The sequence below is a fragment of the Puma concolor genome, chromosome B1 (genome assembly GCF_028749965.1).
Source record: "Puma concolor isolate L17-30 chromosome B1, mPumCon1.1.hap2, whole genome shotgun sequence".
Taxonomy (NCBI): Eukaryota; Metazoa; Chordata; class Mammalia; order Carnivora; family Felidae; genus Puma; species Puma concolor.
This window is the reverse complement of record NC_141670.1, coordinates 50,928,261-50,942,051: the sequence shown is the minus strand read 5'-3', so window position 1 is coordinate 50,942,051 and position 13,791 is coordinate 50,928,261. Positions and strand designations below refer to the sequence as shown.

General features: G+C 39.1%; 1 protein-coding gene across 9 annotated transcripts in view; it reads right to left on the bottom strand.

The window, feature by feature from the left end:
• HMBOX1 (homeobox containing 1) overlaps positions 1 to 13,791 on the bottom strand; it is a 196,574-nt gene that overhangs the window by 14,776 nt on the left and 168,007 nt on the right. The window contains exons 7-10 of one of the 9 annotated variants that reach the window (XM_086703791.1): positions 4,230 to 4,312; positions 2,547 to 2,642; positions 1,322 to 1,413; positions 1,010 to 1,081 (exon numbers count right to left, since the gene is read on the bottom strand). In XM_086703791.1, the coding sequence (XP_086559917.1) occupies positions 1,010 to 1,081; positions 1,322 to 1,413; positions 2,547 to 2,642; positions 4,230 to 4,312 (343 nt within the window). Of the gene's footprint in view, positions 1 to 976; positions 1,082 to 1,321; positions 1,417 to 2,546; positions 2,643 to 4,229; positions 4,313 to 13,791 lie in introns of all 9 variants that reach the window. The other 8 variants (XM_086703792.1, XM_086703790.1, XM_086703796.1 and 5 more) reach the window with 8 other exon arrangements.

Below are 13,791 nucleotides of genomic sequence, written 5' to 3'. Positions count from 1 at the left end.
ATGTTTGTCAGGCACCAGAAGATGGTGTTACAAATAAGGGATAAGTTTCTCACCTGTCATGCCTTCAGGGGAACTCTCGCATCAAAAAGCTTGGGAAAGGGTAAGATCCTGGTGGATTGGGGGGGTGGGGTGGGGAGGGAGGGAATCATGGGATGTGCTGCCCTTAGGGCATCTGGAAAAAAAAAAACGGGGAGTGATCCATCTACATTAGTAGACTGAAAAGTAACAGGAATGTTTCTGATTAGAAAGACAGATATTTTCTTCAGTAAAATGTGGAGCTATGATTTGGGAGTGTAAAAAGAAAAAAGGTAACCGCTGGGAATTATGGGCCTCACTGTTTCATTCTCATTTCCACAAAGTGGTCTGTAGAGTTTAAAAGGGGCTCGTGTAAAGTTCGTGCATTCCTGCCGTGTCTGCGCTCAAGCTGGTAAACAGAGGCTACAAAATGGATGGCAGAAGGAAGAACGTAAGTGGGCTATTATTTCAGAACTGACTGAGGGGCGAGGAAGAGATATATATATACACTACAGGAAACAGCAAACGTTCTCCTGCTGTGGTCCAGAAGACATCATACATTTTTTTCATATTCCAAACAGAAACAAATTTTAAATCCTATGAAAATTTTAATGAAATCTGTCAACAGATATGTGGGGGGAAAATTCCCACATTCTTAGTTACTGAATTATTCCATCCAGTGGCTACAATTAAATATATATTTTTCCCCCAAGCAATGAAAACTAAGTCAGGGTGAGGTGAGAAGACATGCATTTATGAGAGGATGTGTGTGTCAATGTGCCAGAGACTCTGAAAGAACCACTCATCCGGGCATGAGGGTTCTCACTGCAATGGGGCCGTGGTGGGCGGGACCTTCCACTGTGTGCTGCATTGGTACAGGTTTAGGCATGGAGTATAGCTACCCAGTAGCCCTTAGTATTCTCAAACATTGAGTGTGTGTGTGGTGGATGGTGTAACTTGCTTGTTTGGATCAGATCCTCCTCTCTTCTTCTACCTTCTCTGCTTCTCTGCCTCCCTCTGAACTTCTTCCCTCCTCCTCCTCCCCATTGCGTACTTGCCAAGTATCCTGTTGTATGACAATAAATCCATGTGGGTGAATAACAGTTTCTTACAAATTTTACAGGACAACTGAATCTTATACCACATTCCTTTCAAATTACATGAAAATCTAACTACACACATGAGCAGAGTGGAGGGACATTAGATTGTCTCCTCTCTCCCACCCCGTACAAAACACACCCACAGAATTGAGTTGTCATACTATCCCACCCACTCTGTAACCAAGAACCTCTGCTCAGCTGCTCACCTGCTCTGAGTAGTCATTTCCGTCAACATCATCACTGTTGGAATGGCCTCCTGGACTCTGTACATCTATCCCATGACTCTCCAGGATTGCTGCTTCTTCGAAAAAAGCAAATAGATCCCTAAATTATCTGTTACATTATTGTAATAACCAAAACACTGAATTAATCTTTGTGCTGAGGAAATCAGAATGTAATTAAACAAGAACCTAGATTCCTCTACGTTTTGGTTCTTTTAAATTGCAGACAGGTAGAATTCAGCTGCACATAGGCCAGGAGAGGAACACAGTGGTCATTCTGGAGCCCCTGCTGCTTCACATGCCACATCTGAGTGGTTGACTGTTAGGTGCTTCATAAATACTTACCAACTAATTAAACAGCCCTCCTGTCTTGGGGTTCTGTAAAGTGTTTGAGAATTGTATTGATGGGGAGTAAGTTTAGAATTGAAACACAATTTTAAAAGCTCAAAACCAACCCCCCACCCCAATCTCATTAATTCATGTTTCTGAAATGCTCTTCTTAAAAATCTGTGTTTTGCTTAACAGAAACCCATGGGGGAGGGGAAGGAAAAAAAAAAAAAAAGAGGTTAGAGTGGGAGAGAGCCAAAGCATAAGAGACTCTTAAAAACTGAGAACAAGCTGAGGGTTGATGGGGGGTGGGAGGGAGGGGAGGGTGGGTGATGGGTATTAAGGAGGGCACCTTTTGGGATGAGCACTGGGTGTTGTATGGAAACCAATTTGACAATAAATTTCATATATTGAAAATAAATAAGTAAATAAATAAATAAAATAAAATAAAAAAATCTGTGTTTTGCTATGTTCCCTATTAAGACTCTTTCATTCCAGTTCTATTAATCATATGTTTCTTAATACCTAAGTCACAGCCCAGTAACAACAAAGAAGCTCAGGGTCTCACTCCTTCTCTCAAGACCTTAACAAGCATCTTTACTATGAGGCACAGGAGTAATTGGTCAGGGGCCATGTCTAATTCTAGATTCTAAAACATTAAGAACAATGCCATTATTAGTATAATACAAATACTGCAAGAAATTCTAATTCTTAAAAACACAAAGAAAAACATAAGGACAATTCTTGTTAGGCTTAAAAGTAAGGATTGTTAAGACCTGCAGTTCTAAACTGAAGGTACTTTCAAAAAAAACCAAAAACCAAAAACCAAAAACTGATGTCTAGGACTGCTTCAAAAAAGAAAGCAGCCTCTCTGATACATTACCAATATTGGCTCTCCTCTTGATCTCCTTCCGTCTGTTAGCAAACCAATTATATACTTTCAGGGAGGTAACTCGTTCCAGATCTGACAGTTTTTTGCCTGTGAATGCATGCAATAAAATTCAGATAGTCTGTATCTGAGACTAGTTTTAAGGAATAATACTTTTCTTTTTGAAAAGTTCTTTTGATTGCATTTATTGCCAGAACAACAGATACGGGGGATTGTTTTTTTTAGTAGTATGTATGCACTTAAATTATTACTGAATGAATAAACACTAAATACAGAAATAGCAACTAATAACAAAATATTTCAGAAAACCACACAATACTAAAGAAATTTCAATACTAAATACAAAATTAATAAATTCCACAAATTCAACTCTAGGGTTCAAAGGTCAGATGATAGTACATGGAGGCTTCATTCAATTAGCATCTTTCTAGATGAGTGTGTTACTCTTCATCAAGTTTCCAGGTAGTTGAAGTTTACTTAAATCTCTAAAGCCTTACATAAACTAGTTTCCTGCTGTCTTAGGACAGAAGAATAATTATTGTCAATAATGTTTTCTTGACTCTGACCATCCATTATTATAACTATACTAGAACACATAGCACAATTCAGGTTGCATTTTAAATTTATTACCTTCTTTGCTGTCAAATGTGAATTCTTACAGATTAACACCATGCCTGCAAACAAGGGTCCACCTGTACCTTTTCCTCCTCCCCTGTCCTTTTCTGTCTACTAAGCTTTTAATCCACAGTGGGTGGAGAAGCCAGAAAAAAGGTTAAGGTGTTGATGACACAGGGTGAAGTGTTTTCCAGGAAGGCTCTGAGTTCCTGCACAGCTTCTGGGGTGGGACTGTGGCTGGTGTGAGGTTAGGGTATAGGTGTCACTGGAGATGTGTCTGTAGGGTCTAGATTGCTAGAAGTCAGGCTTCCGGGTAAGGGAGAATAAATTACAGTTTAATTATGATAAAATATTGACACTTTTGTATCTATAGCCTTTAGGCCATTCAAATTAACTGGCCAAATGAAGATCAATTGATCATCTTAACTGAGAACAGTTTCTGGTAACAAAAACCGTAAAATGTGGAATAACATTTTAACACATGGAAAAAAAGTCTTGTATCTTTAAGTGTCTCCGTTGACTTGCACGGGAACAACAGGACTTTAGAATGGAACTACCCTAAGTTTTTCCTAACAATGCAGAACTCATCCCAATGCGGGAAAGATTAACAAGCCAATTTTAATAAGAATTCATTCTTCAAACAGGAATACAGAATTATATAACACTTGCAAAATACATACATACATACATACATACATACATACATCTTTTCATTTATTTACAAGACTTGGTTAAATATTCCAAACTTTAAAATTATTTTGGAATTGATATAGTTATGCTCTATTTTTAAAGACATCTATATAATCTTTATCATTTCCAGGCCTCCTATCTTAAGCAGGGATACTCTCTTGCAACCTTCCATATGAACACCTGATCTGGACCACCATAACTACATCCCCGAGAAGTACCACCCGAACAGGACAGGGCAGTGACTGCACAGGAGGGTGGTGGGAATGGAACCTAGGGCACTCAGTTGCAATGAGTAAAAGAAGATTCTTGTCCCAGATGATGACGTGAGGCCGAGAGCTCCACCGCTGAGTTAAGTGGCAGCTGCCGCCTTACCTGGCTTCTGTATAACTGCATTGCAAGCATTTGCAATTTCTTCTCTCTTGGCTTCATCTGGGTATTGATTCTCATTGAAGTAACTGCAGGGGCAACCAATTAAGACACAAAGTTTGTACTTTAAGAAACGTGCTCTCATTAAAATGCTAACCCACTGAAAAATCACGTTCTTCTTTATGATGTGGCATTACAGCGTCTAGTCCAGGCTGTCCAATGGAGCTTTCTGTGAGGATGGAAATGGTCTGTTCTTTACTATCCAATAGGGTAGCCACTACTCACATGTGGCCGCTGAGCAGCTGAAAGGAGGCTGATGTGACTGAGGAAGAGAATTTTTAATTTGATTTAATTTTAGCAAATTTAAATTTAAATTGCTAAATGTGACTAGTGGCTACTATATTAGTGCAGGCCTAGCTACTGCTTTGCCTCATTGAAAGATGTCCTTGATATAAAAGTTGCCTGTATACATACAGTTGGCTGAAATCATAGAGTTGTGTTACGGAGGTGCTGGTAACAGTAGGACCTTTTTGTGTGTGTCATATTGGTTGTAGTAGCAAAAATTTTAAATTACCAAATTGTGCAGAACAAATTACGGGACATCTATATTTATACACAGCTATTTAAAAATGACTAGGAAAAAATAAGAGCTCTATCCACTGACCTGGAGGGATGTTTACAACATTCCTAAGTGAGAAAAACAATCTGCAGAATAGTATGCATGGAAAATGCCATTATGGAATTTGAAAAAATCCTGTCTATGTGTATATAAATTTGCATGGATAAATGCTTAGAAGAGTATACATCAAGCTGTAAAAATCAATTACTTCATTGTGGGGGAAGGGGACTGGTGGAGAAGATTTAAATATTTTTGTCTTTTTTTCATATGTTACAAAAGCACATATTACTTCTGTACGATAGTACTTAAAAGAAATTAGGTTTACTGAACTTCTCTTTAGCATTATCAGACCTGTGAGACTCTATGTGGGAAGAGAATGCTTACTAAATGCTACTTCTGTTGTCATCTATGATTTTAAGAAAGAAGATCTTCATACTTTGAATCCATCAACTTATGATCAGGAAATAATCCCTTGTCAAGGTGCTAAACCTCCCCTCTCTTCAGGGGCCTCCCTTCTCTTACAATGCAGCTTTTCCATTCCGTCCCCCTCTGGTAGATGTGCCATTCACCAGGAATAAACACGGGAGGCCGCAGACCCTTCTTGTGAGCCCCCAAACCCGACTTCTGACCCCACCTCCCATCCCCGCCGTCTCCATGGAGTGCATCCTTTGCTGTGGTCCTGACACAGTTGCCAGGACTGGAAAGCCTTTCCTTTTTGAAAACAGGAAGTCCTAGAACTAGATCATACCAGTCCTGTCAACCATCTTCCACAGCGGTCTGCTTGATTCTGTGATTTAAGCATCTCATCCTACATGATTTTCTAGTGCTCATACCAAGTGACTGTCACCGTAACTGCCCCACTCCCACACTCTCACTGGACCTTTACCTTTACTCCACTTGTGCGAAAACACTCTGAATTAGTTTCAGGAGCCGGCAGCACCGGCATCAACTGGGAGCTTGTTAGAAAGGTAGAATCCCAGACCCCACCTCAGACTGAATCAGAATCTGAATTTTAACAAGATCTCCAGGTGATTCGAATGCACATTAGTGTTTGAGAAGCACTGGATTAGCTTCTTCATTTAAAATTCAACGAAGACAACAAAAGCAGTTATTAAGTACCTAACAGTGTATGTTTGCACTGTGGGTAAAGAGAATTAGATAGTTTATGACTTCAAGGAGTTTACAATCTACTGGAGGAAGACATGGAAATCAATATACTTGTGGCCAAATTCCATAGGCTGTCTGAAGGGAGTACTCCTGGTGCACAGATGAAAGTGTGCTCAGTGTGGTGTGCGGGCACCCAGAAGGATGTGGCAGAGGAAGTGTGGTCTTGAGTTAGGTCTTGAAGATGGGCAGGAGTTTGCAAGGCAAAGAAGAGGAGGAAGGGTATTTAATGCAAGGGGAACAGCATGTGTACAAGCAAAAGGTAGATAAAAGCGTTGAGGATTGTGACCACAGAGAATTCAGAGTGGTTGGACTATGGGGTTCACAGGAAGAAATGAGGAGATATTAGCCTGGAAAAGTAGGATGGGGTCAGCTTGTGATGAGCCTTATTTGTTCTTGTCAGTAGTACAGACATCATCTTGAAATACAGGTTTCCAAGTCACATAGAGACATACTCCGATCTGTGTTTTAGAAAGATTACACATCTTCCAGATTCAATCTTCTGAATTCAACCTCCATCATCTTAATTCTGAAATTCTCCAATCAACTTTCTACTTACCTACTCCTCCTCTTCAAAATAATTTTTTCACCTTCTTAATAATCTCAAATCCTTTTTTTTTTTTCAACGTTTTTATTTTTTTTGGGACAGAGAGAGACAGAGCATGAATGGGGGAGGGTCAGAGAGAGAGGGAGACACAGAATTGGAAACAGGCTCCAGGCTCCGAGCCATCAGCCCAGAGCCTGACGCGGGGCTCGAACTCACGGACTGCGAGATCGTGACCTGGCTGAAGTCGGACACTTAACCGACTGCGCCACCCAGGCGCCCCTCAAATCCTTTTTAAAAAATGTTTATTTTGTTTTTGAGAGAGAGAGAGACAGAGTATGAGCAGGAGAGGGGCAGAGAGAGAGGGAGACACAGGATCTGAAGCAGGCTCCAGGCTCTGAACTGTAAGCACAGACCCGACACAGGGCTCGAACTCACAGACTGTGAGATCATGACCAGAGCTAAAGTCAGATGCTTAACCAACTGAGCCACCCAGGCGTCCCTCAAATCCTTTTTTTAATAAAGTTTTTATCTATTTATTTTGAGAGAGAGAGAGAATTGGAGAGATGCTCCATGCCCATCGAGGAGCCTGATACAGGGGTGTGGGTGGAGTGATGTTACAAACTGTGAGAGTCGGACAAACCAAGAGTTGGATGTTCAACTGACTGAGCCACCCAGGTATCCCTTGAATCCCTTTAAAAATGCTCCCCCCACCCAACTTAAAAAAATCTGTTTATTCTTTTTCTGGCCTCACCTTTCATTTCTTAGCCTGAACTTCATGGTGAGCCAAATCAATAATATCCCTTGGGAGAAACTTAGATTATTTAGCTTTTCTGTCCTTCCACCATACCTGTCCAGCCAATCTCCTACCCTGCAGAAAGCACCTTCCACAAGTTTTCGTCCATCCTTCTCTCACGGTACCAAGTGTTCCTGGACAAAGTCATAAAATAGGGCCAGTTGGTTTCTTTATAAATCTGTGCTTTTCAACCTTAACTGGGCCCCTCATTTCTGATGGGAACTCATTCAGTCTTTGCTGTTTTTAATATTCCATCTTTCAGGCCCCACTTACCTGAAACCTTTTCACTCTTAAGTCCCAAGCCCTCAAACCCACCACTGTCATTCTTTTTACAGATGACCTTGCCTCTCTTTTACCAAGATAGAGGTTATTTAATGAAGTTTGCTTAATGTTTTTAGCTTTTCAACTTCTAAACTTCTTGGAGTACTGCTCATTCATTTCTTTATCTCATGGTAAAGGAAGATGTGTTCTCTTCTTCAAGGTCTCCTTTTCCACTTGTATCTTTGATCTCTTCCTCCTTTCTTTCATTTGCTCAGCTCTCTCCAGTCTTTTAATTTTTTTTTTTTTTAGCGTTTATTTATTTTTGAGACAGAGAGAGACAGAGCATGAACAGGGGAGGGTCAGAGAGAGGGAGACACAGAATCCGAAGCAGGCTCCAGGCCCCGAGCTGTCAGCACAGAGCCCGACGTGGGGCTCGAACTCACGGACCGTGAGATCATGACCTGAGCCGAAGTCGGACGCTTAACCGACTGAGCCACCCAGGCACCCCTCTCTCCTGTCTTTCTTGCGTGCCCAACCTTTTTCCCTATATATATGCAATTACTCTATTTTGCTGATTTTATGATGTATGTTTATTATCATAATCTCTAAAATCAGGTTATATCTTATAATTAGTGGTGTCTAAAAATAACTGGCAGTGTTTTTTTTGTCTCCCCTCACTGTACACAAAATAAAGGTGTGTCTTACAATCAACGCCTTCTCAGATTTGATGGAATATGGTTCAGACCTACAGGTTCTATTTCAGTAGCAGCTCTAGGGCCACTATACCTCATTATGGCAACTCTTCTTCTAAATTACTGCAAAGCCAGTGATTGACTCTATACCCCTATAATGTCTACTTAAGATTCCTAGTGCACATCTCTAGTCATGGCACTATTCTGTTAAAACTTTTTAAAGATTTATTATAGAGGTGTTCAGAGCTCTCCCCCAAACTACCTTAGCTTCTTTATCTGCTGCTACTACTATATATGCACGCTACAGTCTAGGAAAATGGAATAACCTTGTAAACTCCTAGTATCTCTGTGCCCTTCTCCTGCCAGTGTATTTGCTTTTTGCCTCCCCCCAGCCCAAATCTTGTCTTTCAGGATATAGGTCAGGTATTAGCTCTTGGCCAGTCAAAGGTAAATATCACTCCATGAATCCCACAGCACTCCATCTGTCCCTCTCTTACATTTTTTCATCTCGTATTATAGTTATCACTGTATACATCTCTCCCCGACTACGTTGAAAGCCACTTGAGGTACAAGTCTGATTCATCCTTATATGCCCTCCTCACTGATGACAGCAGTGACAAGTCAATAATGATGAACAAAGTAAAGTCACCCTCAACCCAGTGTAGGAGTTTCCAAAAGAAATAAATACCACTGTAAGTGAACTGGTGAAAATCAAGAGTTATAGAAGTATTGTAAGAGGGTCTCAAAGATACATATTAAAGAGATGATTATCTCTTAAGAGCAAGAATACTGGGATGAATGGAAGACAGGGAAATACTAGTGGTAATTAAGATTGGTTTTCACATTGTTTTATATACTTCTCAGCTGAATTTCTGAAATGAACATATGCTATTTTTATAAATTTTTAATAAAAGAACTTTGGGAAAACACTGAACAATGAAACACTAGTTTAATGATTAATACTCCATAAACAATTTATGTTTGGAAAGTGTATTTAGATCAGCCAGGAAATATTAGGATTGTGACTACTATTCTAATGATTAGTAGAACAAAGCCACAGTATGTTTGGAAGCTAAGTTAGAATTTGCAGTTATTCATGGCATATGTGATTTAATGAGTTAAAAAGTCTTAAAAATCATTTTTACTGTGTATTTTTAGGATCTAATTATATAAAAGTAAGATGATCAGAGTAAAAATAAGTCAGTAACTTCTTCCAAATCAAAGAATGTAAGAACTCACTATAGTTTTAAATCTTTAAGCCTGACAATTAGTCATTTCTTCTCTGTTAAGGTCCTATTATTTTTATAATTAGAAATGTAGGACTACTGAAAATATAAATTTTCAGTAAAATGTACTACTACAGCTGGAAGTGTGTATGCCAGACTATGGAATACCACTTTCATCTTTTGCCTTTCTATAGTATTTCAATGTTTAAAAAATATGAATTCAAGACAGTATAATCTAAACTGATAAAATATAGTTTAAGATACCCCATCGTAATTATACAAGTTTAAGATGTACTAATTAAAAATACTCATTGCAAAGCTCTTAAAATTTTTTTTTTGCAGTGGGAACAGATACACAATACCAACATAAAGTGGAAGTGGTTTTAGGAAAGACAAAGGTAGGCCAGGAAATAAAATATCCAACAAAAATGTATTACATGACTGTGAGTAAGGCCCTGTACTTGAGGAGTGAACGTAAGTTCAAATATAAGCCCTCATCTTTAGAACATGTGGTTCAGCTGAGGAGGAATATATAAAAAAAAGTTAAATAGTAGAAGGAGTCAAAACAACAGTCAAAACAGTAACAGACAAACCAGAATACACCTAGCCCCTAAGAATATAAATGATGTGCTAAATAAATTCAGAATATGCCCCTCGCCCGTTCATGCTCTGTCTCTCTCTGTCCCAAAAATAAATAAACGTTGAAAAAAAAATTTTTTAAAAAAATAAAATAAAATAAAAAAGGGGCGCCTGGGTGGCGCAGTCGGTTAAGCGTCCGACTTCAGCCAGGTCACGATCTCGCGGTCCGTGAGTTCGAGCCCCGCGTCGGGCTCTGGGCTGATGGCTCAGAGCCTGGAGCCTGTTTCCGATTCTGTGCCTCCCTCTCTCTCTGCCCCTCGCCCGTTCATGCTCTGTCTCTCTCTGTCCCAAAAATAAATAAACGTTGAAAAAAAAATTAAAAAAAAATAAAAAATAAAAAATAAATTCAGAATAGATTTCCCAACCCTGATCTGGGAAAGCTCACTGAATTGGGCAAGTTTTGACGAAGGCACAAACTCCAGGTGTTGGTGAGGAAAGGTCAAAGTTAACAGTACAGACAAAGATATAAAGGCATAAAACCCTGAAATGTGCTTGGAAAACAAGACAACTGGTAATGCAATCTGACTAGACTATAGGGGTTATTTACAGGGAGATCTTGGTTTGCCTGAGATAGGTCTGTTACCTTGAATGATTAACAAACTCACTTGCCCAAAGTATCCCACTTTAGACAATACGTGGTCACTCTGCAACCACATCACATTATTGACTTATCTGAATTTAGTGTCAAAATGCCCTAATATTTCATATGTGCTCTCTGAAAGAGGGCATGTTAATTGCTCAGAAAAAAAGGAAGCATCAAAGAAGATGGTTAACTATAGTTTCTATCCAGTTACTCAAAAGAGGAGCTATCTAAGCCCAAAGAATCTGCATGGCACATAACAGAAATTCAGTAAGCAACTGTTTGATTAATAGATGGTTGAATAAATAAATACATGAGGGAATAAATGAATGAAAGAAAGAACAAAGATAAAAACAGAGAATAGTGGTTTCAGTTAAGGCTTTTTTTTTTTTTTCAGTTTTTTTAAGTTTATTTATTTTGAAAGAGAGTATGTGAGTGCTCAGAGAAGGGGCAGAAAGAGAGGGAGAGAGAGAATCCCATCAGGCTCCGTACAGTCAGTGGGAAGCCCGACAGAGGCCTCAAACTCATAAATCGTGAGATCACAACCTGAGCAGAAACCTAGAGTCCAATGCTTAACCCAGGCGCCCCTTCAGTTAAGGCTTTTAATGAAACTAAGAATATCTTTCAGGAGAAAGCCAACTGAGATCTCACCATATTATATATTTAGACTAAGATACAGTTGAATAAAGTTATATTAGTATAATGTTTATTTCTGACATATATATAACGAATAGATTATCAGCGAGGTTGGGAAATAGGCCTAATGACTTTAATTTTGGAAATAATCATTTAGGCACCACCCCCCCCCAAATGTTAAGTCCTCGTTTACCCCAGGCAATTGGCTAAATGGTGGCAAAGATAATCAGACCAGGGATGTGTGTATGTAATAAAACATATAAAATATTATAGAATGGACTACACTGGGGTGCCTGGGTGGCTCTTTATTTCGGCTTAGGTCATGATCTCACATTTCATAAGTTTGAGCCCTGCATTGGGCTCCATGCTAACACGTGGAAACTGCTTGGGATTCTCTTTTTCCCTCTCTAGCTTATACACGGTCTCTTTCAAAATAAATAAGTAAACTTAAGAAAAAAAAAAAAAAGAATGTACTATATTGGTGGTATAAATATAGTATATAGGAACAAAGAGGAACAAGCATTTGTGCAGGGTCTTAAAAAAAGAGCAGGGAGGGTGGGTAAAGTGAATTTATACAAGGCAGAGGTAACAACATATACAAAGAAAGGGAGTTATGAAAGAGCTTAGAATGTTCTGAGAATGTGGAGGAATGTGGCTGGAATATATTGTACCTAAGGTGGGGTAGTTGGGGATCAAACTGAAAAAAAACACTGGGTCCAGATTTTAATATGACAGAGTTTGCAGTAAACTTTTTAGGCAACTGGGAATGAAGGTTTTTACAGGAGTATTATATGGTCAGATTTATTTTTGTAGGGCAGTATCTCTGGTTATACTCGACACAGAAGCCAGTTAGCGTGGCAATAGCTGAGGAGAGGGTCTGCAGTAGGCTCAGGCATGGAAAGAGAGAAGAAAGGTGAGATTCAAGAGACATTTCAACATGGGAATAACTCAAGACCTCCTGCATTTAGGAACCTCTATCCCCATACACAAAAAAGATAGCCTTAGGAATAGTCCACGCTATTTATCATTTACCTTCAAGCATTTTAACCTTTAGATTATGTCAAAGAAATAGATATTTCTACTGTTACCGAGTGGACAAATTATAGGAGAATTTGTCATATTAAAGTCTCTAAGACTCTGAAAGAGATCTGTTTCTACACTGGAACTCTGGAGTTCAAAACATACTTCTGTCCCAAGTAAGAATATTTTATAGTCCTAGACATTTTCCAAGACAAAAAAGGGAAAGAAATGTAAACAGAAATCTACAGGTAGTAATAAAAAAGTAATAAAATAAATCCTAAGGCACTACACTTTTATAGACAAAGGACATCGTCAGCTGAGTAATCAGTGAATATCTTCACAGAGAGAAATCAAATGATCATTTTCCCAGACAATGACAGCAAGGAATTAAAATGAAAAGTGGCAAAATAATTTACATGAAATGAGAAACCATAAGCTAGTAACAAATGGAAATGTCCTTGAAGCACTTTCATTTCAATAACACTGAAGTCTATAAAAATTGCAGCCAGAAAATTCCTTTTGTGTCTTGGTGAACATATAGAAAAGATGGGGAAGGACTCTTTAAGGGATAATGGCATGTAAATAAACTCCTCCCCTCCCCCCCCCCCCCCCCCCCCCCGTGCCTTTATGTGAACTATGTCTCCTGGAGAGATATTGAAACCTCACTATTTTAGTAATTCAAAATAAGGTTTCAGGACCTTCAAACACTGCCCACTATCTATAACCCGGTGTGCATTTCTTCACCACTAAGTAAAATTACTGAGCAGTAGACAGGAAAGAGAATAACATGAAACTAAAGCACTTTGGAACCCAACTGTCCCATCTCCTACTTGAATCATCTATGTGTTACATGATCTTTGGCAACAAAAAAATTCTACATTTTATTTTCGTTTGTTTTTAAACAACAGACTGAAGACCGAGATGAAATGGGAAAACCTCCAAGCGTAGCAGCTATCTTTTGTTGATCCATAAAGGCCTAAGGAACCCCCTTAGTTCACATTCACATACAAACCAGGATAGTGATATTCTATATTTTATCCAAAGATGTCAAAGTCCCTCTGATACTAATCAGACCTTAAAGTACCCCTGAGAAACAATCAGGGACCAGAGAAACACAAGAGTAGAGCTAGAAATTAGCTATGCATATGATTCTTCACTAGTTAATATAGACTTCAGGACAATTAGGGACCTTGAAAGATTATGCACTGATCAACATACTCATTTGAGAAATGGAGACAATGACAAGCTTATAGATGACAAGCTCTCCCAAAATTATAGAACTGGCAAGTTTCAGAGCCAAGCTTTTGTTCTCCTGAGCTCATGTTCTTTCTACTACTGCTTGCTAAGAACACTGCTGGGTGTAGTGAGCTGAATAGTGTCACCTAAAAATT